This window comes from Pezoporus wallicus, unplaced genomic scaffold (assembly GCF_028554395.1).
Source record: "Pezoporus wallicus isolate ANWC-B61680 ecotype Strahan unplaced genomic scaffold, APGP_CSIRO_Pwel_v1 contig_3817, whole genome shotgun sequence".
NCBI lineage: Eukaryota > Metazoa > Chordata > Aves > Psittaciformes > Psittacidae > Pezoporus > Pezoporus wallicus.
This window is the reverse complement of record NW_026635157.1, coordinates 826438-851110: the sequence shown is the minus strand read 5'-3', so window position 1 is coordinate 851110 and position 24673 is coordinate 826438. Positions and strand designations below refer to the sequence as shown.

The window sequence follows — 24673 nt, the reverse complement described above, 5'->3', positions numbered from 1 at the left end:
TTCCCTATTCTACTTGCCGAGTTATTTCTAAGACTGACTTGCCATGTTAATCATGGGGGAGAAATCTTTCAGAATAATTAAATAATGAGGGAGGATTCACAGAGACTTTTGCATACTATATTTCACAGTGCATACACGCAATTCATCAGCTTTCTAACCACGCTGTTCTTTCAAAAATACGACTAAGTTCAGTCTTCAGTTCTCTGCTACCTGGGTGGCAACTGCAGAGTTAAGTTTTAAAATCTCACATACTTTTGTATGTCCATTTTTAAAAACGGAAAAAAGGAAAATGTTGCAAAATAGCCATGATTTTCTATGGCTTTGAACTTCAGAAAGCAAAAGCAACGTCCCCAGAAAAAGACACCGTACGTGAAATAACTCACAAGAAAGCATAATCATTTCTGCTGTGATACTGTAACGTTCCTCAGAAACTTTTTTTTGTTAAGAAGTTTTTGCTTTAGCTTTGCTTGTCTGCTCCAACCTAGAGACCAACTGCTCAAATTCCAGCAAGGGAATTGATATATTTGATTCATTTGAGACTTTAAAATACTTTTTTCATTTTAATGTTTCAAGAAACATTCAAATGAATTAAAAATAAAACCAAAACATTCAAGTTATTTTAAAATAGTTTTGCTTGTTTTTAAACTGGAATGATCATTAGCTATAGCTTGGACATACAGTTATTGTAGTTATGGATTCTTCATTAAATGAACTCATAATAATAAACTGCTCTCAACTAGTCCAACTGTTCTGCCTGGGATCCAAACCAGCATGCTACAAATATTCATGAAATTTCATAGTTATCCATGCTGTCCATGGCTCACATTCAGTGAGTGACTTGGTTCCACTTTAAAATGTACTCACCAAGCATAAGATCAATGCAACACTAGCACTAGGGGATTTGAGCAGGGGAAAAGAAAAAAAGGAAAGAAATCTGCTCTGCTAGGAACGAGGAATACAGGGATAAGCAATACAGATCAGTAAATGCTGGAACATTTTTAAGGACCCCTAATGATTAATAAAAATGTACAATGAAAAACAGATTGAAAATTATTAAAATGACTGCATAAAGAGTAACATAAACATCACTGACCAACTCGCCACAAAGGAGATACAGCTGCATCTGCATGAATTAGACATATGATAGCTGAAGACACTCCCGCATACCAGCAACGAGAGGTACTCTGTCCCTTCAAAGAAGCAATAATTTGTACTATGAGCTAGATGCAGTTCTTGCTAAACATACTGTAGAAGCAGCTGTGCTGTAGTGAAAATCCCAAGTTTCCACAAGAATTATTAAATAAGGAAAACCTCAAACGATCAAACTGTGCAACCCTATAAAGAGACTGATTTGAAAAACAGTTTAACCTTTAATTACTAACAATAAAAGGAAATAAAAAAAATAGAGAACCCTTGAGGGAAAAGACTCAGCATGTGATAAGCTCATTAAACATCGAGTTTAATGAAAACCCTATTGTAAACAGCAGTAGGATATCTCCTCCCGTGCTAACTGATTCAAATCACGTACAGTCGTCTCCAGGGTCAGCTCCAAACGGGGCCAGACTTCTACAGGCTTTGTTGTCAATACATATTGTCAAGCTAAAGTATTTTGCATGAAAAAAACCTCCCTATCCACTGAATTCATTCGCTAGCTCCAGCTAATACGCTATTAGCAAGTAAATACTTATTAATACAGTGAAGTAAAAAAGATTTCCTAGATTGCTTAAGACATGTATCACCAATCTGAGAGAAATTAAAATGCATTAGGGGAAAAAAAGAGCGAGGTTTGTTTATTTAAATTCTGTAATGCTACTTTTCTTTCCCAGAAAAAAAGACACAAGTTTGTGCTAAACCAGAAAAAATAAAAAAAATAAAAAAAATTTGCCCCTTCAGTTCTTTGCTCCACCAAACACTATGATGTTTTCAGAAAGCCCACTCAGTTTATGGTGTCAGCTGTCGCACTTCAGCGGATCACACACACTACTTTGTCTAATACGATGTCCAGAGTTCAGTGAATACACCAGTGAGTTTTTCCTACCCCAGGCTGAGACCCTACCACCACACATGCATGTACATACACACGGACATCCCCACCCCGCCACGGTGTGGTCTCCTCTAGATTTTCATCCATTCAAATTAAAAAAACTCTAGAGTAACAGCTTCGTTTCAACACAGATATTTTTACAGGATACAAATGATACTAACTTCTACATTTCCTTCATTTTACCGAGTTTGGCTCTCAAGATATTGCACTACCTTAATGCTTGACTAGCATAACCTCATCAATGCGGTCCCAAACGAGCGTGCTTGCACCCCAGCAGTGCCACACCGCCTTACCCGTCATCGCCACGGTCCCAGCACTGCCGGAGCTGCTCTGACCATGAGACGCTCCCTCGTCTCGGTCTGAGGTCCCCCCGACGCGGCGGAACGCGGAGCGGAGTGAGGACCGGACGACGCACTGCCGAGCACGCCGGGCCGACACCGCCCGCACCGCCCATGGCCTCGCCCCGGGGGGCAGTGCTTGGCCCGCGCACGCCCCTCGCCCCGCAGAGGGGGCGCTGCTGGCGTGCAATGTCTTTACACAGAACCACAGAATCGTTTAGATTGCAAAAGACCGTTAAGATCATCAAGTCCAACCTTTAACTGAGCACTGCCAAGTCCACCACTAAAACTTGTCCCTAAGTGCCGCATCTACACATCTTTCAAGTATCTCCAGGGATGGTGACTCAACCCCTTCCCTGGGCAGCCCGTTCCAACACTTGACAACCCTTTCAGTGAAGACATTTTTCCTAATATCCAATCTAAACCTCCCCTGGCACAACTTCAGGCTGTTACCTCTTGTCCTATCACTTGTTACCTGGGAGAGGAGGCCAACACCCACCTCACTACAACCTCCTTTCAGGCAGTTGCAGAGAGCGATAAGGTCCCCCTGAGCCTTCTCCAGACTAAACAACCCCAGTTCCCTCAGCCACTCCTCACCAGACTTGTGCTCCAGACCCTTCACCAGCTGTGTTGCCCTTTCCTGCACCTGCTCCAGCACTTCAATGTCTGTCTTGTAGTGAAAGGGACAGAGCTGAACACAGTATTCAACGTGCAGCCTCACCAGTGCCAAGTACAAGGGATGATCACTGCCCTGGCCCTGCTAGCCACACTATTTCTGATACAGGCCAGGATGCTCTTGGCCTTCTTGGCTGCCTGGAGACAAGTTGGCCCATGTTCAGCTCCATCAGTCAGCACACCCAGGTCCTTTTCTGCTGGGCAGCTTTTCCACCCATATCATTACACCCCAAAGTCCCCAGCTTGAAACTTTCAAGTATCTCTTGGTTGGGTGTTTTTGCCAGAGGCGATGCCAGCTCCACAGTAAGAAATTGCCACTTTCTAAGCAGCAGACTGCTTCGGTTCCGTTTCTGCAACACCTCCTTGATGTCCTTGATGCCACAAAGTATCCAGACCAAACCTCATGAGACCATAGCTAGAAGCCCAAAGTAGTTTACCCCTCATAAACAAAAGACATATGAAACACAACCGTTTCTCCATACCAATACATTTGCTCCTTTGCTGATTAACAGTCACTTAGGAGGTTGAGGTTTTTGGTGCTGTTGGGTTTTTGTTCTTGTTTTGGGGGGGCAGTTGTTTGTTTGTTTTGGGGTTTTTCATTTGGGTGTTTATTTTTTGAGTTGGAATTCTCTACAGCCATAATTACATTATAAATTGTCTCAAATTCTGCTGTCCAGGGTTGCAGAAACGTATTACTCTGCATACATGTATAGTAACATAACTAGGGCAAGTAAAACGGAGGCAATATGATTAAATAAAACACAAAGGCTCAGTATCTGATATAGGTGACTTCCTATTGTATTTCTGTGGGGTACGTTGGATATCTCCACAGTTCTGATGAAACACAGCTGCCTGGATCAGCCGTTCACAGCCTTTGGCTGTGGCTCTGATTGCCAGCACCAACTTCCCAGCTGATTTACCCAACTTCCCAGTTAATTTAATCTGTTAGTGGTAGCTTTGATGAGTCTGGATCATCTCTCAAATGGTTCTGTGAATGTGAGATTCAAACAATGCAACAAGAACAAACCAGCCAACAGAAAACCCCTTCAATCATAAACACTCCTTGACTGCAGCAATTACTTCAGTGCTCAGTGCCATGATGCTTTATTTCCGATTTTATAGACTTTGAAAACAAGATGAAGTAAAGAATGAGAGGGGAAATGAGAAGAAATCTAGAGCTAAAATAATATATTACTCTATGTGCAGGGATTTCTTTGCATGGAGTATTTAAGAGATACCTTTTCCCTACTTTTACTTGTCTGCACCAGACTCTAAGGTCCAGAGGGGTGGATATAAAGTTAGGAATATCTTAACGTAGTCTTTACTTGAAGAACTATCTTTCCAATGCTTTACCAGACAGATTTTATTTGTGTCTATGGATGACGTCATTTTCAGCTTTGTTACCAGAAAATAAGTGCTGCATCGTCTCCATTAACAGGCTTTTTTACTTTGTGAGCAAACCCATAGAAGTTTTTTTCCTTTCACAGAAATTATGCTACCATGTAGGTTTGGTTCCACTGACAGTAGTGAAGTAAATCCCAATTAAAACAGCAATATCACATGACCACATGAAAAAATATTACCAAAGAAAGTGAAGAATTCTCAGGCAATCTACTCATACACAAACTCCTAACGCTACCTACGTGATGATCTTACAGGTCTTTTCCAACACACGATGCATTTAGTCCCATGTAACTGCATGTCTGCATTAAAGGGAGCTTCTCACTTCTTCTTCATTACATGTCCTAGGAACACAATTTCTGTACAACTAAAGCTACAACCAAGAATTATTCAACACGAACTTTAATCTTCAATTTAACACTCATGCCCTTTTAAAGGTGTTCACTGTTACATGATCCAGAAGTTGAATAGCAACATGAAATCTTCTGACGCTACTTCAAATCATCATGTATTTTCCTTCGTCACTGTTAATGAGTATCCTCTCTCCATCCCTATTCACTTAAGAGTGAAATTTTCAAGAGAATCAGTGTTTATCATGAGTAAGAGACAAAATATGTTGCCTCCCATGTGCCCAAAACCTCTATCAATATGGTTAAAAGAAGAAAGCACAAACTCTCAGCATAAAACATGGCAACCTTCTATTGGGATAATAGTGCTATGGCAATTATTCTGAAGATGTGGCAAAGAATTGCCTTTATTAGAACCCAAACCCCAAAGTACACCAAAGGCTACACAAATGCCTTGAGCTGCTCTACAGGCTGGCACTGAAGAATGTGCTCCCTCCTATTCCTTCCCCATCCCACTCTCTCACACCAGTATTAGTTGCCTTCTCTGACTGAAGGCTATCCCTCCCTCTTGCCATCCCTGCCAAAAAGGTCAGTATGCAGCAGGATCACGGGAGCAGATCTCTTGCCATGCTGCTGTGAATGGGAGCAGAGGGAAAGAGCAGCCACAAGATGCTGATGAGGGCAGAAGGGATGGGCAGCACAGGAGAAAAAGCAGCACATCTCTGACTGTGCAGCAAGGCGAGAAAGAAATGCCTAGGACAGAGCAGACGGGTGCCTCAAGTGAGAAAGGTTTTGTGGTTGAAATGTGTACCTGATTAAAAGGAATAGGAAAGGGAATTTTAATCAAGGTAGAGCCAATGGATCAGCAGCCTGTCACCTCCTGAGTTCAAAACAGTTTATCATCATCAGTATCACTAATGAATGAACATAAATAGATTTCTGCCCTATGAAGGAAGAGACAGGGCTGTGCAGTGAAAACTCTTAACGCAAGAACTGGAAACTTTCAGGTGACTGGTTGAGCGATGGGCAGCAGGCAAGCAGAGGCCCTGCAGGGTGCACTGAGAGCAGAGAACCACCCCTGCAGGGGAATGGGTAGCATCCCCTGCCACTGAGACTGACAGCTGCAATCCACAACCCATTTGATATTCAAAGTCCGCTACAGGGAAAACACGTCTCAGCAAAACAATACCCTGAAAGGAGCACTCTAGCAACCAAGAGATTCACTTGAGTAATACCTGATCACTAGGAGTCGGCTAGTTGAGCCCCATTTCAACTTCTCACTCCATTTAGCATCCAGGCCTCTACAGTCGGTATATTAAACACAGGTTTTCACTTACCATTTGTTCCAGCAGCCTCTGCTTGCTCTCCGGATGGTCCTTCAAGGGGTGAAGGCACCTCTGCCTGCTGCCCATCCAGCTCCTGAGGTGCTGTAATAGCTCCTGGCTGCTGTGGCTCCTGGGGTGGGGCACCATGCTCCAAACTGTCTTCATTAATATCAGGTACTGGTGAATGCGCATCTAAAACCTGCACGTCCAAGGTTGAAGGATGGCAGGGAAGGAGAAAGAGAGAACGAAGGGAAGAGAGAGGAAAAATAAAAAAAAATAAAAAGAACATCAGTATCAGGCAAGGTTTTCCCCCACACAGCATATTGTTCTTTCATTCTTATTTTGCATATAGACATGCAAGCATTTTAGGAAAGAAATACTTCTGTGCAGCATTCCTCCTTTTCAAAATAATTAACTTTAATAAACCAAAGTACTTCTGTGAGGAAAAGAAAAAATAAAAGACAATCTGGGACTATTTACTGTTCTCCCACGTGAAATATCTGGAAGAACCAAGTCTTACAGACAATGGCCTATAATCTTGTATAGAAATCGGTTTCTACCATGAAGGAAAACTTCAGGATAACATGAGTCAAGCTGATGGAAAAATATTTTACATTCTTCAACATGTCTGGCATAATTGCCCTGATATATGCATGAATCCTGTGTTACAGGCATTGGTATTGCTCCCCTGCTTATGCACTTACCTGATCATCACAAACAATGCAATTACAAAGAAACTGAGCTATGCAGGACAGAAAGCAGAAAATATATGTATATATAAATCCCATGAAGAAATTTAATGAAACTGGGATTAAAACTAGATTTTTGGGGGCTCAGTTATTAGGCAGAGAATATTATCATGGGGGGAAAAGCTTTGCAATTCTTTGGGACTCTGCACTGTAATGTTTGAAATATTTTCTCTGGATTTACTAACATATGTGAAGAAAAAAACCCTCTTTTTCAGCTTCCACATTTGATAAGATTTTAATTATTTTCAGAATTTGTACTGGCTTGCCATACAAAAGGAAGCTCCTTTCAGAAGCATATTTTTCTTTAAAAGGTATGAAATGTTTGTGGTCATCAAAATATGCTTCCTTACCCTTTAATTATTTAATTAACTAGCTTTCCAACCAAATGTATTGCCTTCCAACATAATCCATTTCAATCCAACAGAAGCCATCTCAACTAATTAACCATGACTTACATCTCTATTCCTGAAGCATAGGTTTCAAGTTCCTCTGGTAGAACAGCAAACCTTAATTACACATCATTGTCTTATTACTCAGCTGTACTCCCAAAATACTGCCACTGAAGCCCTGTTAATTATGTGAAGGAACCACAGATAATCCCATCTTTCACTGTCATGTAACATCCAAATGCTTGCAGTGCCAAACTGGGATCAGAAAGATGCCACATTCCTGACAGCTCTCTTCCAAAACCCACTAAAATAAGCATCTGAATGGGGAGATCCATGTATTTATTTTCATTGGGAACTAGCCTGCTGCAACAGCATTTCAAATCAGCATACAAACAACATTCCTCTTATCATCCCCTTTCCACGCGCTGGGCAGGATCCAAGAGAAGTGCCATACCCCTGCTTCCACAGGCAACAAAGTGTGCTTTTGGGTTCCCAGTTCTCAGTTCAGAAGCCCTTAATTAAGCCAGATTGTTTCCACCTGGCATTGCTGTGCTCCTCAAAGCTGCCTTTCACAGCCACATAATCCACCTCACGAAAAAGGACCCCATTCTGCTCTACTGCCAATACCACAGATGGAATAATTTGGCTTCAGAGTTTTCACATGCTGAGACCAGATATTAAATAGAAGAAATACGGAATGGCTCAACACTCAGATTACATTCCCACTTCCCACATCATCCTTCTCATAAATCTAAAACACAGGAACTCAGGAGGAATAAAAATGCCACACCACTGAACAAAGGCATGTAAACTCTGGGAAGCTCTTCTGCAGTTGCATGCAGCATTAACTGAGTGGTAGCAACTGACTAAAGACTTGCAACAAACAGACAAAGAAAGTAACAATCTAATTCTTAAAGGGCTTTGAGATTCTGCAATATGCATTAATTAAAAGACTTTTTTTTTAATGATAAATTTTACTCATTCATTCTTGTAAAACGACTGCTAGTCCTGCAAACACAGGAACAACCTTAATTTTACCAGCTCTAAGGGCACTTGGCTATCTGGAGATAATCCACAGATGGCTATTTCGAGATGACACCCTCAGAATTAGCACCAACAATTCTTTGAAGTCACAAGAAAGGCTATAGCACTGAATATCTTAGCACTCCTCATTTCATTTAAACATTTCCTTGCCTTTCTTTCCAAACCTCCCCCAGTCAGCAAACCATTTGAAAGCCCGACGTATGCATATACGTGTATAGACACAAAGTCCACCATCTGCAGACTCTGCAAGGAACTAGGGTGCAAAGGGACTGGGGACCCGAATGAAGTACAACTTGTCTCCTTTTTAAATTGAGCTCTGAGTGTTATGACAAAATATTAACTATGGCAAAACTAAATATTCCTCCAGCTCTGAATTTATTTCACAGTCACGATGCATTCAGGAAAAGAGTGACTATATATCACCCCGAAGATTCATGACCAAAATTCAGAAGTCACTGGATCTGGTAGATAACCCTTTGGATTTGTAAAATGCTGTGACAGTTCCCAGTATGAACAGCAAAATTAAATGTAAAAACATTATTAAATGTAAGAATATAAGCACTTTTTACTAGCAGTTAGCATAATTATAATCCTGTTCACCCTGTACAGAAATTCAATTTTGAAAGCAGGCTCAGTGACAACTGAGTAAAAACGTAAATACATTAAACCCCTCATATTCTCAAATTTGACCAGACCTGCAGCATAACCTTACTCTGCCAGGGAGTAGGAACCTTTTTGCCCCAGTCTCCTGGGAAAGAGTTTGATGCGATTCTTGGCAAATTTAGGTTTTCAAATCAATGCTTTAAATAATTGAATAATCAAAATTTAAAAACAATTTTTTTTTTTCAAATTAAAATGCATGCAAAGGAGAATAAAATATGCATCTTTGGGGGGAAGAGGTTGTAATGTGAAGGGAGATGCAACAGCATCATCAGTTTAAAAACAAAACCGTTTTCTGTTCTGAGGAAAGTTGCTCAGACTCTTCATGAAGGCCAGTGCAGTATGTCCCACTGCATTAGTCCTCAAAAGAAACTAATTTCCATTTTCACTCACATTAACTGCTTCATTTCGCTGAAGGGATCTAAATCCCAGTTCAGTCCAATTATGTCTAATTTAGTGAGCTGTGCTCTTAATTCCATTGAGAATAGTTGTAAGGCTTAGACAAATATAAACTCAAAGTTTAGAGAAATAGGTGAAAACATTAGAGACAAAATTAATGGTATTAGTAAAATCTTTATTCAGCTCTGTGTATTTACCTGCAGGTAATGAGACATTACTACCAATTATAAATATTGGCAGGTTTATCAGCGCTTATCAGGTTTCTGCAGCTCACATTCATCACTCTCCTCTGATTATTAATTAATTTATGGATGTGCTGTCACATAAATGCAAGAGCAACTGAAGAGAACTGGCTACCCAGTTCAATGATCCTTCAGTTTCTTCCGCCCCAAAACAAAGGGCCATCAGTGAAGCAACACTTCGGCTTTTGTCATGTCACTACTATACATCATGCATGTATTTTTTAAAGATTCCCCTCATATCCACCACAAAGGTGGAAGCAAAGGGCAGACACACAGCTAATGAGACTAGAAAGCACAGGGCTTGCTGCTCACATCACTCTAACCAACAGCAGCTTCTCCTCCATTTTGCATATAGTGCTGGGTCCAGCTGTTGGACCGCATTAAATGCATACAAAATGTAAAATGTATGAAGAAAACACAAAGATTTACATGAGATATATGGATGAACAGCAGGTCCCTGATCTCTCACTGTACATTAGTGCATGCCTAATTCACTGTTCTGAAGGGGCCAGCAGCAACCAGCTTCTTCCCCTACCTGCAATCACCACCATTCCCAACATTCCTTGTACCAGACCCAAATCATTCCAGGGATTCCTCACACCAGGCCCAAATGCACCCGAGTTAATTTTGCCTCATTCTGTTAATCCTGCTACACTGGTTCTACATTAGATTACTAAAATAGCCAGATCCAGCTGTCTGAACAACTGAGCAAACTCACATAATGGTCTCTAATATTTTTCTTGAAGTTTGATTTCGAAACTCTGGGAAAGCTTGCAGCACTGGGGGTCTGCTATGGGGGTCTGCTCTTATCACACACTGCTTCATTAAAAAGAGCTTCGAACACCAACATTCGGGAGAAAAAAAATCTGAATTTAGGTCATTCCAGCTATTTGTTCACAGCAGTTTGTCTTGTTTTGCATTAGAGGTTCATGGGACAATACAAATTCCAGGTGGAGAAAACATAAGGCCCCTTACTCTCTAAGGCACATAACAACATACTTAATTCCAGCACCTTCTTTCTGGGTAAGATTTCCTGCAGACAAAGCCAAGAGCCTTCTCGTTACTTTTCATTCCCTCAGATCTATCCTCTTCTGTCCTAACTCTCAGCCTGACTTTGTTATGACACTTCCCCATGGATGACTACCCTCAAAATCCATGGGGCTAAACCAAAACCAACAAGTTTTGTTCCCGAATCATCTTTAGGATCTCTTCCTGAAACCTGCAAAGGAAGTATTACTCCCAATCTGTCATTCTGGTCTGCACTTTAAGCCTGAGCCAATCTGAGCTCCTTCCCAGTCTCTCACCTTTCAGCTCTTCCTGCATAGCAGCCCTCACACACAACCTTGCCTAAGCATTCACAGGGGTGCAACTCACCAGTAGACGCTAAGGATGGGTCAGAACAAGGACTGAGCTCAAAGTTACTCTCCTTTTAGTAACTACAACCAGGGCTTGCATTTCCAACCAGAAGGCCTTTCAAAGATCAGACACTCCTCTTTGCATCTCTTTAGCCTCCACCACATCAAACACAAGCTAATTGCCTTGGCTTTCAAAGTGCCCATACACTCCCTTCTTCCCTCTTATCTCCTACCTGATTAGAGGGTTATTTCACGCTTTTGGTGGACCCATGACACCAATTTCCATTGTGCATTTTTTCAATTCAACATTTTTATGCTTTCTCCCCAGCCACCCCACAGGCACCGGCAAGCCTTCAAACCTTACCACCAAACTACATCAGCCTCTTCCTTCCCATTCAAAAGAAAAGTACTTAAAGGCAATCAGACCCCGTTGCACCAGGAGAACCCTGCAGTCTTGTCATTCAGATCAAGTGCCTCAAAGTGGGCCTCTTAGAGACACAGTCTGAGGACTTTCCTCTGATACTTGATTAAGCTTAGTTTTACCATTGCTAATGCAGTATTTTCAGGCTGACACAGCTCCCTCACCAGAACACAGTTGTTTAAACAGCAGATGTAAGTCTGTCCCAGCTGTTATTTGTCAGGCGCTCAGACAATAAGACATCCTGACATCTCAGCTGGTAACCTCTTTAGAAGGGACAGTTCCAAATATTTACTGTCTAGCAGACACTTGCTCTCATTACAACGCAGGTAGCGTAATCAAGTTACTACTCAGAAACAGGAACCATCCCGAAAACACTGTTTGAACAACTCACTGCTCAAGTGGGGGCTCTCGCATGCGAGCAAGCCAGGAATTCACCACGTGACCTTTTAAAGCCATCAATTCCCATAAAATATTATCTCTGCCAAAGCTAGGTTTTGCTGCAAGAACAGCCTATTAGCACACTGGTATTTTTCCAGATTCTCTCTTTAGGATTTCCCCTATGCTATTTCAGGTAGCTGTTCCAACACACCCTCAGCAGGGCCGCAAGAAAAAACCTGTATTAAAACTGGTACCTTGAGCTCCTAAACAAAATAAAAGCAGGGGGAGGGGGTGATTGTAATTGCTTTAGCTGAGATGTTGGTTGGATGACGCAGCTCTCCTCATGTCACCCACGTGGCTCATAGTTGCTTTCCACCCCATGGGACCTTGGAGGGCACCACTGCGGCAAGCGGCGCACTGACACATCTTTCCAGCTCTCCCTGATGCTCAGCATCCAAATGGGAAGTCAGGCAAGAGGCATGCCACTGCTATGCACAGAGAGGAAGCTCACAAGATGGAGGTGCCCAAACCAATCCAGCCATGTGCTGCCAACAACAGTAGTGTCACTCTGCCCAGTCCCAGTCAAAAATGCCTGACTGCTCCCCTGCAGTTGCTTCTGCTGTCCAAGTCCCAGAAGCCAATGCTTCTTGCTGAATCAGCAAATAATGACCTCACCAACGAGGCTGAACAGCTTTCTAGCTCCTTGAACAAGCTTGCCCACTGCTGGAAGCAGCAAAGGGGATGATGCAGGTGCTGCAGCAAGGATGCAAGAGCACAGGACCCATTCCACCAGACACCTCAAAGCTTTTAAATCCTTCTCAGGCCAAGATTCAGGTCTCTGTGCTGCTCAGGGCAGTGTGTCAGGGAGGTTTCACAAGCAGACAGGGTCTACCAGCTCACTGCCACCAACATAGAGAGGTTTTCCATTTCCCCTCCTGCGCCGTAGCAGCTACTTGCCTTGTTCTGGCTCTGGGTGTCACCTGGGCATCACAGGAGTCAAATGAATTCACTAACACATCAGGGAATAAAAAAAGAAAATAAAAACTTAGAACTCCGCTGTTTCTGGAAGGCATAGCGAGTTTAATCTGCTTATGGAAAGGCAAGGCGATGAACAAACACAGTGTTGAGGTGGGACTGCATCAGCTGGGACCAGAGAGAGAAAAAAAAAGGGAGAAAGAAAAGGAGAGGGAAAAGAGTATTGCTGCTCAAACGACAAGAAGATAACTACATCAGATAGATCAGCCTCTGTGAGCCACACCCCGTCCCAGGATTTCAGTGGGACTCTGGGTGTTGATTCACAAATCCGATGCATTCAGTTCAGGCATGCGAATGGATTAGTACCTCCAGGACCTGTAACACTCCCCTGCAGAGGGGCTTCCTGCAGAGGGTGGCTATGCGAGATAAGGAGCAGCTCCTCCACTGACAGAGTTTAAGCCTTGTCTGCTACAGTAAAAAAATCCCACCAGTTCCATGTCCCATAACATACCAGGCTGGAAACTCTGAAGCTGCTTTATGTGCAAGTCACCAGCAACTTGTGAAAGGATGGGGTGAACAGCTGAGGTCCCAACCTGCTGAGCATACATTTAACCTGCAGTGCTTGCAAGACAACACCGAAAGACTCCTAAATATCTCTCATGTTGTAGACTAAGTGCTGTGGGAGTGAGATACACCAAAATACACACCTCCCCTTCCAGTAACCAGGACACCCCCAAAAGCTGCTATCTAGCCAAAGAGTCACATGTGAATAACAAAACAGATTAAAGACTATAATATTGTCCCTTTCTAGAAGAAAGGGCAAAGAGGCTTTTCATCATGTACAAAATACAACTATGCCATGAAATAAACCTGTTTTAATATTTGGAGGAACTTCAAGTGACAAAAAAAGCACAGCTGCTGTGAGATGTTATAACTTGTATTAGACTAGTTGCCTAGACAATTCATTTGTGATTGACCTGCCAAAGCTCAATCAAGTTGGATCCCATTAAAGTCAGTTTTCCAAGTTTTTCTTCTAAAAGAAGGGGGTACGATAAGTGTTTTAGTTTGGAAAGTGCAAGAAAGAAAACCATCTTTCAAATGTCCCCACTGTATCATCTGCAAACAAATTAGCTCTTTGACAGATTTCTCCAGGGGCAGTGCAGGATCTGGTAATTTTCAAATTCAAAGGGCTGGAAACAATAACAATGAAAAATTGTGTCACAAATCTGCATGAAATTACCCTACTGTAGTAAGAACTGACTAAATGATACACAAAAAGTATGATCAAACTTCATTAAAACTTATTTTCCTTTTTATTTAATGTAATGGAGGGCAAAAATAGCTGTTTCAGAAGAACAGTAGTAATATAACTTCTTACAGCAGTAAAATGATAAAAGAACTTCCCACCTTTAAGTAGTTCTACTTAAATAACAAGGTAAAAATCTATTAGAAAGCATTTTTCCTAAAGTGTCAAAGACATAAACAACTGTATTAATAATAACAATCTGCATGTGACAACAGCATCAATGGTATTATCTTTTACTGGGGGTCCCTATTCTTATAGCTGGATAAATATGGCTACTAATGTTATGTCCCATGGTCAAAGTCACATTATCTTCATTTTTAAACAAACGCAGAAACCAAATGCTGGCCCTCAATAACTCACTCATGTCGTAAATTCAGCACCTGAATTACAGAATCGTTCAATGCAACTGCTAAATATTTTGTTGACCAACACCAGCCCCTAACACTTAGAAAGGAAAACAGAATAAACCTCGGTTAATTTAAAGTTTGTTCTCAATGTGGCTTTCAAATCTGTCAAAACAAGCACACGGAGGTCTGAGCGACAGCCAGGAACTATGGGAATTTCAACTTGAAAGTTAAATCTGAACCACAAGGTCAAAGAAACAAAGTCATCACCCGTTCCCAAGCTCCAACGCACCCACGCGCCAGCTACAGAAACTTTGGAGTAACCCAGCTCGGAGGGCCCGAACTCCGAGGCGCCTGAAGAAGGGGATCTTGGTGGAACGTGGTGTTATTTCCCTCCTCACCAACTAATGCCTAACCCCGAAGCAACACTATGTGAAGTGCAGATGCACATAACCTCCCTTTCAGTCCCAGAATCCCCTAAACGCGCCTATTCCAGAGGGATAAATGGGTTCATTCATAACCTATTTTTAAACACCAGACATGTTTTAAAAAAAATTCTTTCAATTCTTCAACGTCCTTAATAAAAATAACACATACCTAGAGCTCCTTCGCTCCCCACTGGCTGAGAGTTGGTGAGTCACTCCCCCTTTCCCCCCTATGCGGTACGACACCAGGGACCGCGAAAGCCGTGCATGGCCACGCCGCGGCCACCGCCGCCCCTTCCCCGCTCGCCTGCAGCGGGGTCTGCGCCTCCGGTGACCCAAGGAATAGGGGGGAAGAGGCGGGCGTGGGGGGGGGGGGGGGGCACAGCGATGCTGGCGCCCGGCTGAAGACACGGCAAAGCGGCGGGCTGGCCGCGCCCCGCCGCGCCTCCCACCTGCATCCCCGGGAGGGCAGAGACGGGGGGAGGCTGCGGAGAGCGGCGGGAGCGCTGGGTACCGCGGCGCTGGCTGCAGGACCGCAGTCCGGAGCTTTCTTGGCGCAGCCCCCGCCGAAGGTTGGTGCGGCCGTTCCTCCACCACCACCGCCGCCACCAACCGCCCCCCCCCCGGGCTGTACACAAAAGCGGCGGCGCCCCGCGACTGCACTCACCCCCCGCCCCGCCGCTGCCACCGCCGCCGGGAGTTTTATGACTGCGGCGCTGGCCGTGGCACAGCCCCAGCCCTGCGCACAGCCCGGAGAGTGCCCGACGGCCGCGGCAGGTGCCCGCCGCCGCGGCGGGAAAGTTTCCCCGGGCTGGGGGTGCGGCGGGAGCCGCCGCCGCCCCGCGTTTTCCCCCCACTCCTCCCCGCCCCTGCCTTACCTTGGCGGGCTCCGCTGGAGCCTGGGGCGCCGCCGCTTCTTCTGCCGGCAGCGGCTCCGGAGGGGTGCGGGGGGGTTCGGCGGCGGCCCCGGCCCCGTCCTGCGGGGCGGGCGGCTCGGTGGAGCTGCCGGCTCCCATGGCGCTGCCCCGCGGCCGTGCAGAGCCGCGGGCGGGGGCTGGCGGAGGGCGGCGGCAGCGCAGCCGGGAATGAAGGAGCCCGGCTCTCCGCAAACTCCTTTAGGGAGCGAGAGGAGGGGAGAAAAGGGGAAAAAAAAAGAGAGCGAGAGCCAGCGAGGAAAATCACCTCCTCCCCTAGTCCCCCCGCCCGTCTGCCTCTTGCTCCATCACATGAGCAGAGCCCCGGACACGCCTTGCAGCATCAAATCGGGCTGATAAGGAGCGGCCAAGGGGGGCAGCGCCCTGCCCGCTGCCACCGCCCCGCCGCCCGGGGCCGCTCCCCTCTCGGGACCGCCGGGAGGTGCCGCCGGGGTGGGGTGCACCGCATGGTCCCGGCCCCGTCCCTCGGCGGCTACACTACCGCGCTGACTCAGCGTTTCAGCCCCCTCCCCGCCCTCGCCGGGACCGGGACCGGGACGAGCCGGCGCCCGACAGCACCCTCCAGGGGCTCCGGCCCAGGGGCTTCCTCCCCCGCCCGACCACGCTCCCCGGCACCCCGCGGGGCTGCTGCCGGCTCCTGACCACGGGGTTCGGCTCCGAGAGCGGCCAGCCTCCCGCGCCATGGGCTTGCAGACCTCGGCCATGCTGGGCCTGACTGCGAGAGGGACGTCCGCATTCATCTGACGCACAAGAGCAGGGTCCTATGTCTGGGGTAACTTTGGAGGAAAAGAAAGCAAAATCATTCTTCTTTTTTTTTTTTTTCTGGTCATGCAGGACAGGTTGCCGTCTATCATTTCATGCCAGATTATGGCGTAAGCAAGCAAGGCGAAGAACATGGTGGTTTCTCTCCTAGCCCAGAATACACAAAGGTTCTTTTCCCCTGTCACAGAAAGACCAATGCGTACGTAGCCATGCTTTTACCCAGTATTTTCCAAAACTATCAGAGGGGAAATAGCACATACATTAAAATAAACCAGCCACAATATTCTGAAAGAGCAGCAAACCAATCCATTCACTGTTCTCTACCATAAACCTAAAATCCTTTTTTCTAAACACATAAATCTGTCCATCCTCCATGGAATTCATGGTTAAAATCGGGTATGATCCAAAAACTTCATATCACCTACAATACAGCCATGTACAATTTCCTTTAGAACATTTAAACCAGTCCTCACTCACTAAAACCAGATTCTTAAAAATGCATTCTACAAATTGCCTGATTTCTTCACAATGATCAGGTTTTTCAGCTAAAAAAATCAGGACATATCACATCAATGACTGAGAAAGCCCCTGCACCAAATCCCCTGAGCTAGTAGGAGAGTCTACCACAGTTGCTGGTATTCAGCACCACAAAGCTAATGTCATGGATCACACAGGTGGAGCCAACATCTCCCCCTTTGTGCTTAGTCTCACTCATTTTCCGATCAACCTTTTTTCTTCTATGTATGAGTGTGTAACAGTGGGAGCACATTGTCCTAAAGCCACTTACCTCCCCAACTTTTCTCTTAGTATTTCATTATTGTTCCGCATCTCCAGGAAGTTAGTATTGGGGCATCTCTTTTATGGGAGAGCAACAAAAGGGCGTGAAAGTCAGTTCTGCTGTCACCTGGTTCAGGGAGGTAGAAACAAAATCCAGCAAAAGTGGTGACTAAACTTAGGCCAAAGCTGCTGGGGAGCTGCATACCAGAGTCCTTACTGCAGGAGCAGTATCTAATACACCCTGGCCTCCAGGCAGCCTTTGAGGCAGCAGAGACAGAGCATTTGAGGCTCTTCTCCAGAGAGAAGAGCCACAGGTCTAAGCTTCCAATGGTGTCTAACCAAGACTGTGTATAAGAACATCCCCCACAGCCACCTCATGCTACTGGACCACCCATCAGCCAGCACCCACAACAGGGGAGTGAGGAGCCCCTGTTTTTTTTCACAGCCTTTCCTGATTCATCCTTCGATGCCCGTACGCCCATGTCTCTACTGGAGGAAGAGCTGGCACCACCTCCATTCCACCAACAGATCTACCTTCCTCCTTGCCTTCAGCTGCTCCCTTCCAGGCACCGGTGAGCACTGAGGCCAGCCCGGCTCCTGCAGCGCCATCTTGGGATCCCCTTCAGCCATGGACGTTGGGCACAGCACAGGGATCTCCTAGGTGTTGGAGAGCGGTGGGCCAGCCGTGGGGCTCCACAGCACATGGAGCAGCTGGGAACAGCACATGCAAGGGAAGGAGAGATGAGGGGTTTGCCAACGAGTTTCTCAAGAAGTGCAATATGACATAATTCAAGGTCTGTGCCATGTAATTTCGCTTTTCACTGCTCATTGACCACAAAATGCTTTGTTCGCAAGCAGCAAGAACACAGCCTCCCGCCTAAGCTTGCTCCTCAGCCCTTTTGCTGGTGCCTGGCACCACATGGCTCTGTGCCCAGAAGTCTCAGAGCACAGCTGCTGCAAACACCACAGCTGAGTGAGACCCTCCTCAACGCCCATCCACTGGTCATTTTCTGAATGCGGATACCTTTCTTTCTGCTGGAGCCCTTTGGCTACATCTGTATGATGAAATGAAATGTAATGGAATCTGCTTTCTGGTTTTAAGGTCGTGCAGTGCAGCATGGCTTGTATGTACACACCCCACTTCTCCCCGTTCTGAACCATCTCTGCAGCCATGGGCCAGTGTTCCAGCCCTCTCTAATCTCTCATGTGGGCATAGCTTCTGTCTCCTTTCCTTTTACATTTACTTCTTTGCTTTTATTGTCTTTCTTGGACTAAATATAGCATTTTCCTGAAGATATCCAACATCTCCACTCTCACCCAGAGACCAGTCAATTCCTTCTTAACCCTTCATGGTGTTCTGCATGTTGGCTGTACAGAAGGAATCATAATGAATGACAGGCCATACTCTGGCATATGTCAGCCCTTGTTTCTCTACCTTCTGCCTGTGTGCTACAGCAGTTATTGTCCAGACCTTTGCCTGAACACTGCAACTGCCTTTTGCTATATAAAAGTGGTTTTCAGGCATGAGGTTTGTTTCTCTTGACAGCTTTTCCAGTGAAGTGGAGTCACGTATGCTTCAGATGATCCTCTTCCAAAGTCACCAAGTGTTGGTGCTGAGGCAAGAATATTCAAGCTATCAAAACAGGCATGCATGCACACTTTTCAGGTTGAAACCAAAGAAGCCAAAAACATAATATAAAAGCACTACCGGCATGCTATCTAGACCACTGGAACATCTTTGAGGAAACTCCTGAGAGGTCCAAGCACAGACCTTCCAAGTGGCAGGACAGTCTTTTAACACTGCAGGTAGCATATGACTGCTGAAATCTGGGTAATGTTCATAATGAGATTCAAAAACACAGAGCCAGTGGACAGAGCTTAATATACTTTTTAAAATTGCTACTTTTCCGAAAGCATTTATAATTGGTGTAAGCGGTGCTGATGCATTAGTAAAGAAGAGATGCCTTCTTTACAAAGAACCATGTCTCAGCCTGTGTTGGTGAACTATTTTCCTGCTGTCTTCTGCTCCATTCATGACTTTCCCCATCCACTTCTTGCAGCCTTGTCTCTGTTGGTCCCTCTAAACGATGACGGGTGAGCATTGCTGCTGCCTGAGGAGCAGCAGGGTGGCTGGGGAGCCAGCAGCAAGGTGGGGATGGAAGGGCTTGTCCCCAGCATCTGGGGGGGCACTGCCTGCCCAGCTTGCGTGCCAGGGGCTCCCTGTATCTGATCCAGGTCGGCTGTTCACAGGTTAGTGCCTGAGGGGAGCACTGGCAGCTGCCTGGAACCCTGTTTACACAAACACTCCTGCTGCCTTTATCAGCAGTGGAGCCGCACTGGGATATTTTTGGCATAAAAGCTAAGTGGAAACATATCATATAAGTGTTCTTGAAATGGGAAGCTCTTGAGAACATACCTTAGATCTGCTCTGACTTCACCTCAGCTGTATTTACCAACTATCTTCAGCTTTTTCTCCCCTTCTTTTGTCCTTTTGTGATAGGAAATCCCAGGGCACTGCCAGAAATAAATGCATATGCCTAAAAGGCCAATGTGTATCAGCCTAACAAAAAACTGGCGAGTGTATAAAGAAGAAAATGACCAAAATAACCATGTAAAAATAGTTTCCTTGCAAGAGGATTGATAAGGCCATAGGAAGAAACAACAAGAAGGGAACACATTTTGCAAATTTAGCTGGGAGAAGACCCTTTCTTTACTTCCCAGGAGCTAACATACCCGAGAAAAATCACATCCATCAAACAGAACCTCTGAATCTGTTATCACAGAGGTGATCTGGATCAGAAAATACCTATTCATAGATAAAGACACATATCTGTGCAATTTAAAAAACAATGTTAGTAGCAGAAATTGAATCTCAGTCTTGAATTTGACAATTATTTCAGTAAAGATTATACATTTGAATAGCAAGTGTGTTGTACAGTGTGTAGCCGCATTGTGCTACTGCAGGACCCAGAGACTACTGTTGAACATCCAGAAGCCATTTCAGGAGAGGCAGACCCAGCCTTAGTACAGTTTCTCTCCTCACCAGTTCCTCACTTACCCTGCTCTTTGCAGGAGGTGTTAGACAAATACTTTGAGCTTCAGTAGTCATACTGTCATCACCTGCCCACGGGCAATTCTTCACAGGAGCATATGAGTTTTCAGAGAAGGAAGAAACTCAAAAGATTCCGTTTCATCATTCCCCTATAATGCTGAGTAGTCTACTTTCCTGCTAAGGAGGAGAAAGCTACACCCAGGCTGAAGTTTAGTTTCACGTTATTAGTTTGATAGTCACACAGTATAGTAGGAGAATAAATAATGTGATGTGCAGGTGCAAGGACAGCAGGTCACCAGTGTGGACACCAGCTTACAGGCAAGCTTAGTGACAGTGGCAAAGATGGAAGAATGTGACCTCTGCTGCAGTGTGTTATCTGCTGTACAGATAAATGCATCTCCCCAAAAAGCCTTTCAGGAAGTGCTCTGAGGAAATTCCTCATCAAGGGAGGAATGCCCAGAGGAGAGGGATAAAGAGGCACAGAAGGTCCCTTCAACGCCATTACCTCATTGTCCCAGCAGCAGGTGAGTGAGGCTCTTTTGTCTTCAGAAGGAAATCCCCTAGCTTGGGACCAAGCCTACTGACAGTTTAGAAATGCCTTGGCACTCCTGCTGTCATCAAGACTGGAGGGTTTGGAGGCAGCAGGTGCTAAAATACCAGTCTGAAAATTAAATTTACATCTAGAGTGGACTCAGAATAATTTGGGTTGGAGGGGACCTCCGGAGGTCATCTAGTGAAGTTCTGTCTAAAACCAGAGTAAGCTTCAACCTTAGATGAAGTTGCTCAGGGCCTTGATCAAGTGAGTTCCTATTCCTCCTTGACTATTGCCAGAGCGTGCTCCATACATGCCCATCAGTAGGTGAGGAAAACACCTTCCTTCACAAGTCTGGGAGTTGCTCAAGGATGCCCACCTTTGCCAGTCACCCAGCAGTGTCTGCCAAGCCTGTGTATCCCTATCTCCCCTCCCAAAGGCTTGGTGCCACATACACACCGTACCCCCCCCGAAGGGAGACCAGGCACCCAGCTCTGCCCACCACCCTGACAGCCCCATCCCTTCTCAGGAGCCTGATCCTGTAAGTGGGAAGCAGATTGTGAAACTGCTCTGTGCACCTCTCCTCTCCCACAGGAATATTTGCCCCTCTCCCTCCCTCCCCCAGACAGTTTCTCATCATGTTTTGGGCTTCTTGGCTGAGCCAGGAGACATTTGCAGTGTGCAGTGTAGAAGCTGCGAAGTCCATCTAATCCTTCCTCCCGCGATGCACTCCCCAAGCAGGGTCTATCAACCTGGGAAACCTCTATAGCTGCAGGTAGGAAATGGCAAAATGTTTTCTGGAAAGGAAACACAGACACCACCAGGATCATGTCTTAGTACTGTCACATACTTCCTCTGGCCGGAGCAAACACCGGCCCGCTCTGCTGGTGCCCACCCAGAATGATGCTGCAAAGATAATTTTCCTAGTCGGTTACCTTGACCTGTCTCCTTGTAGCATTCCTCTGGCTCTCCGTCAAGGAAGATTTACTTGTCTTTGGCTTCCTCATCTAACCCCACCTTATTTATAATCTGTCTCTCAGTATTGATGATGATCACAGCTACCCACCTCCTTCATTTTCTTTTGAGATTTTCAAACAGGAGCCTCTGTGCTGTGCCTTATGCTGCTCCTGATGCCTGGAGGCGATGTCCTTCAAAACCATCATTAAATCATGCCTTTGACATGTCAGCTATAGAAAATGGGACAGCAGTTAGATAGTGATGTGGCTGACCTACAATTACTGATTACTCAGCAACATTATTTCCTTATTTCCCTGTATCCTTCCATCAGCCCATCACATCTATTGCAGACACATCAGGTTTTGCCTATGAGAGTCACCCCTTTGCCCTGACCCCCTATCTGTGTGGTTTCAGGCTTGGCAGGAGGGGGTCTGAGCTCAGAGGGGTCCTCTGTCCCCATCAGTGGCTGAGTTTTGCTGGTGAGCCCCTGTGCCTAGGGCTGCAAAGCTGTCAGTGGTCCCCAGGTGGGCAATGCCTCCTCCCTTTCCTGATTGGTGCTTGTGGCCCCTGAACTGGGGGAAGCTGCTAGATCTGCTGTTTCTGCTGCTTTGTAATGAAATTCTGAATTCTTCGATGCAAGGAAAATGCTTTTGTTCTGCCCAATCTGATACCGAATACAGAGGGAGTCTGTCTACGACTTGATGTGCCTGTATCTGCAGTAATACAAACAGTAAATAGTATATTTATATACTAATAGTATATAAATTCATAATTTATCATTTTTGCTGTGAGTAGTCAATAGAAATTTTAGGCTGGTCATACTTTGACTGACAAAGTACAAAGCAGCATCCAAACTTTTAACCAGAAGCTTTTAACCTTCTGTCAGCATGATCAAAAATAAGATCACTTCCAGAAAAATAAGCAGAAGAAAGATAACCAGAAAGATAACCATCATCTTTCAGACTTCTAAATAATTCCCAAACTGGGACTTGAACTCAAAGCATTTTAGCCTTTTTGTTGTCAAGGCACATAAGAAAGATTACTGATGTGGGAAGGAAGCAAGAAGCATAGTGAGCATCGATCATGTCTATAATCTAGTTTTTGTCTTGCTCATTGTAAAAGAGGGCACTAACACACCTGACAAGGAGGAAACCTTCAGCAATAATGAGGACTATCTACAGCTTTTGTGTGGGTCTGTCTGTTAGTCTTGGAAAACAAAAAATAGCCTCTGGGATGGAGACAGAAGTCTTTCTATAAAGCATCACGTACAGATGTAAAAATATAGATCAACTGTTGCAGTTTTAACACATGAAAAGGTAAAATGGTGGGTGTCCACCCTAAAAAATATATAACAATAGTAGTATGTAGTCAGTAGGTCCAGCTCTCTGCACCTCCATTGTAACAGTAGGGATAGTTATCCGGTGTCATTTCTATGGCTGGCCAGGCTGCCCCTGCACTTGAAGTGATCTTTGATAAGATTTCAAGTGAAAGAGGGAGAGAAAGACAGAAAGAAAGAAGGGAAGGAAGCTTCCCCCACTTCAAATTCTTCAGGCTGACCTGTCAGCTTCTATGTTACTACATTTGGATTTGAATTTCTCACCAAGGTCAGAGCAGATTAGAAGCCGCTTTCATATCTGACAGAAATACTACTCCCCGGTGAACAGGGGGGGTGTAGCTCCAGCATCTTTAAGTGGAGAGCCAAGTTCGGTCTTTTCCAACCCACAGCATGGAGTGCACAGGGGCCTCCCAGTATTAACTCTGATTGGCACCAGCGGGTCATCTTCTCTCCATAATCCCACATCCTCCCCCTCTCTGCTTGGATCTGAGATTCAAAAACCATTACTGAAAATACCAGAAAAACATAGCGAGATTTGAAAGATCAGATGATGATCCCATGATCACCAGCATTCTTTTTGTGCCATTTGTGGGCAATATATAATATTTGTTCCTAAATCACCCTTAAAACACAACAGCAGAATTATGTGCAGCCAGGCGAGGGCTTAATTTCAGGAGTGACCTCAGGACTCACATTTCCTCTTGCCTGAAGCTCAGTTCACATTTGTAGGGAACTTGCTCAGTGGGAGACATGTTTTTCTTTAATGTTCAACAGCTGCATGGAAGCTGGGCAGCAGGAAAGACAGAGGGGCAGGCAAAGGATAAAAATAATATTACTGTATCCCCCCCTTGTCTTTTAAAACTCCAGTTCCTTCAAATAAAAAGTAAGAAAGTCTGAAAATCCTGATGTGATGAGACCAAGGCACATAGGATGAGCAGCATGTCAGGGGCCAGAAGGGAGCCTGAACAAAGCACAACATCCATAGTCCAGCCGTGTTTACAGAAATGTCTGGCTCCACCAGAATTAGTAATTGGATGCTGGAATGCAGAACGGCCAGAGGTTTTTTTTTCCAGTATAGATCTAAATAACACAGTGCTGTGGAAACACAATGTGAAAGCAAAAGGAAGAAAATTTTATTAGAAATCTTTAGTTTAGAGCAGACTAGCAAAGTAGGAGGGTTTGCTGAGGAAGATGTTTGGGGAAGATGCATGGTACCAGAAAAGGAAGGAGACTGTACTAGTCAGCAGGTGACTACAAAGTGCTGAAGGTCAATGTTAACCAGTTTTCCATTTGGACACTTGACTTCCCATATGTCCTGTATCTATGGGAAATTAAGAAGGGGAAGCTAAAGGGGAAGCAAGGAGGAAAGAGAGGCAAAGAAGTCAGGGGTGGCAGAAATTAGCAGAGACATAGGAATGATGGTGAAGGACTCCAAAGACAGAGGAAGCAAAGGGCAGGTAAGAGGGAGGAAACAGAAATCAGCGGGATCTCAGAAGCAGCAATAA

General features: G+C 45.1%; 1 protein-coding gene across 1 annotated transcript in view; it reads right to left on the bottom strand.

Moving 5' to 3' along the window:
• Positions 1-15848, bottom strand: part of AKAP12 (A-kinase anchoring protein 12) — a 29934-nt gene extending 14086 nt beyond the window's left edge. The window contains exons 1-2 of the mRNA XM_057405786.1: positions 15696-15848; positions 6143-6329 (exon numbers count right to left, since the gene is read on the bottom strand). Coding sequence (XP_057261769.1) covers positions 6143-6329; positions 15696-15833 — 325 coding nt within the window. The 5' untranslated portion in view covers positions 15834-15848. The remainder of the gene's footprint in view (positions 1-6142; positions 6330-15695) is intronic.
• Positions 15849-24673: the final 8825 nt, after the last annotated feature.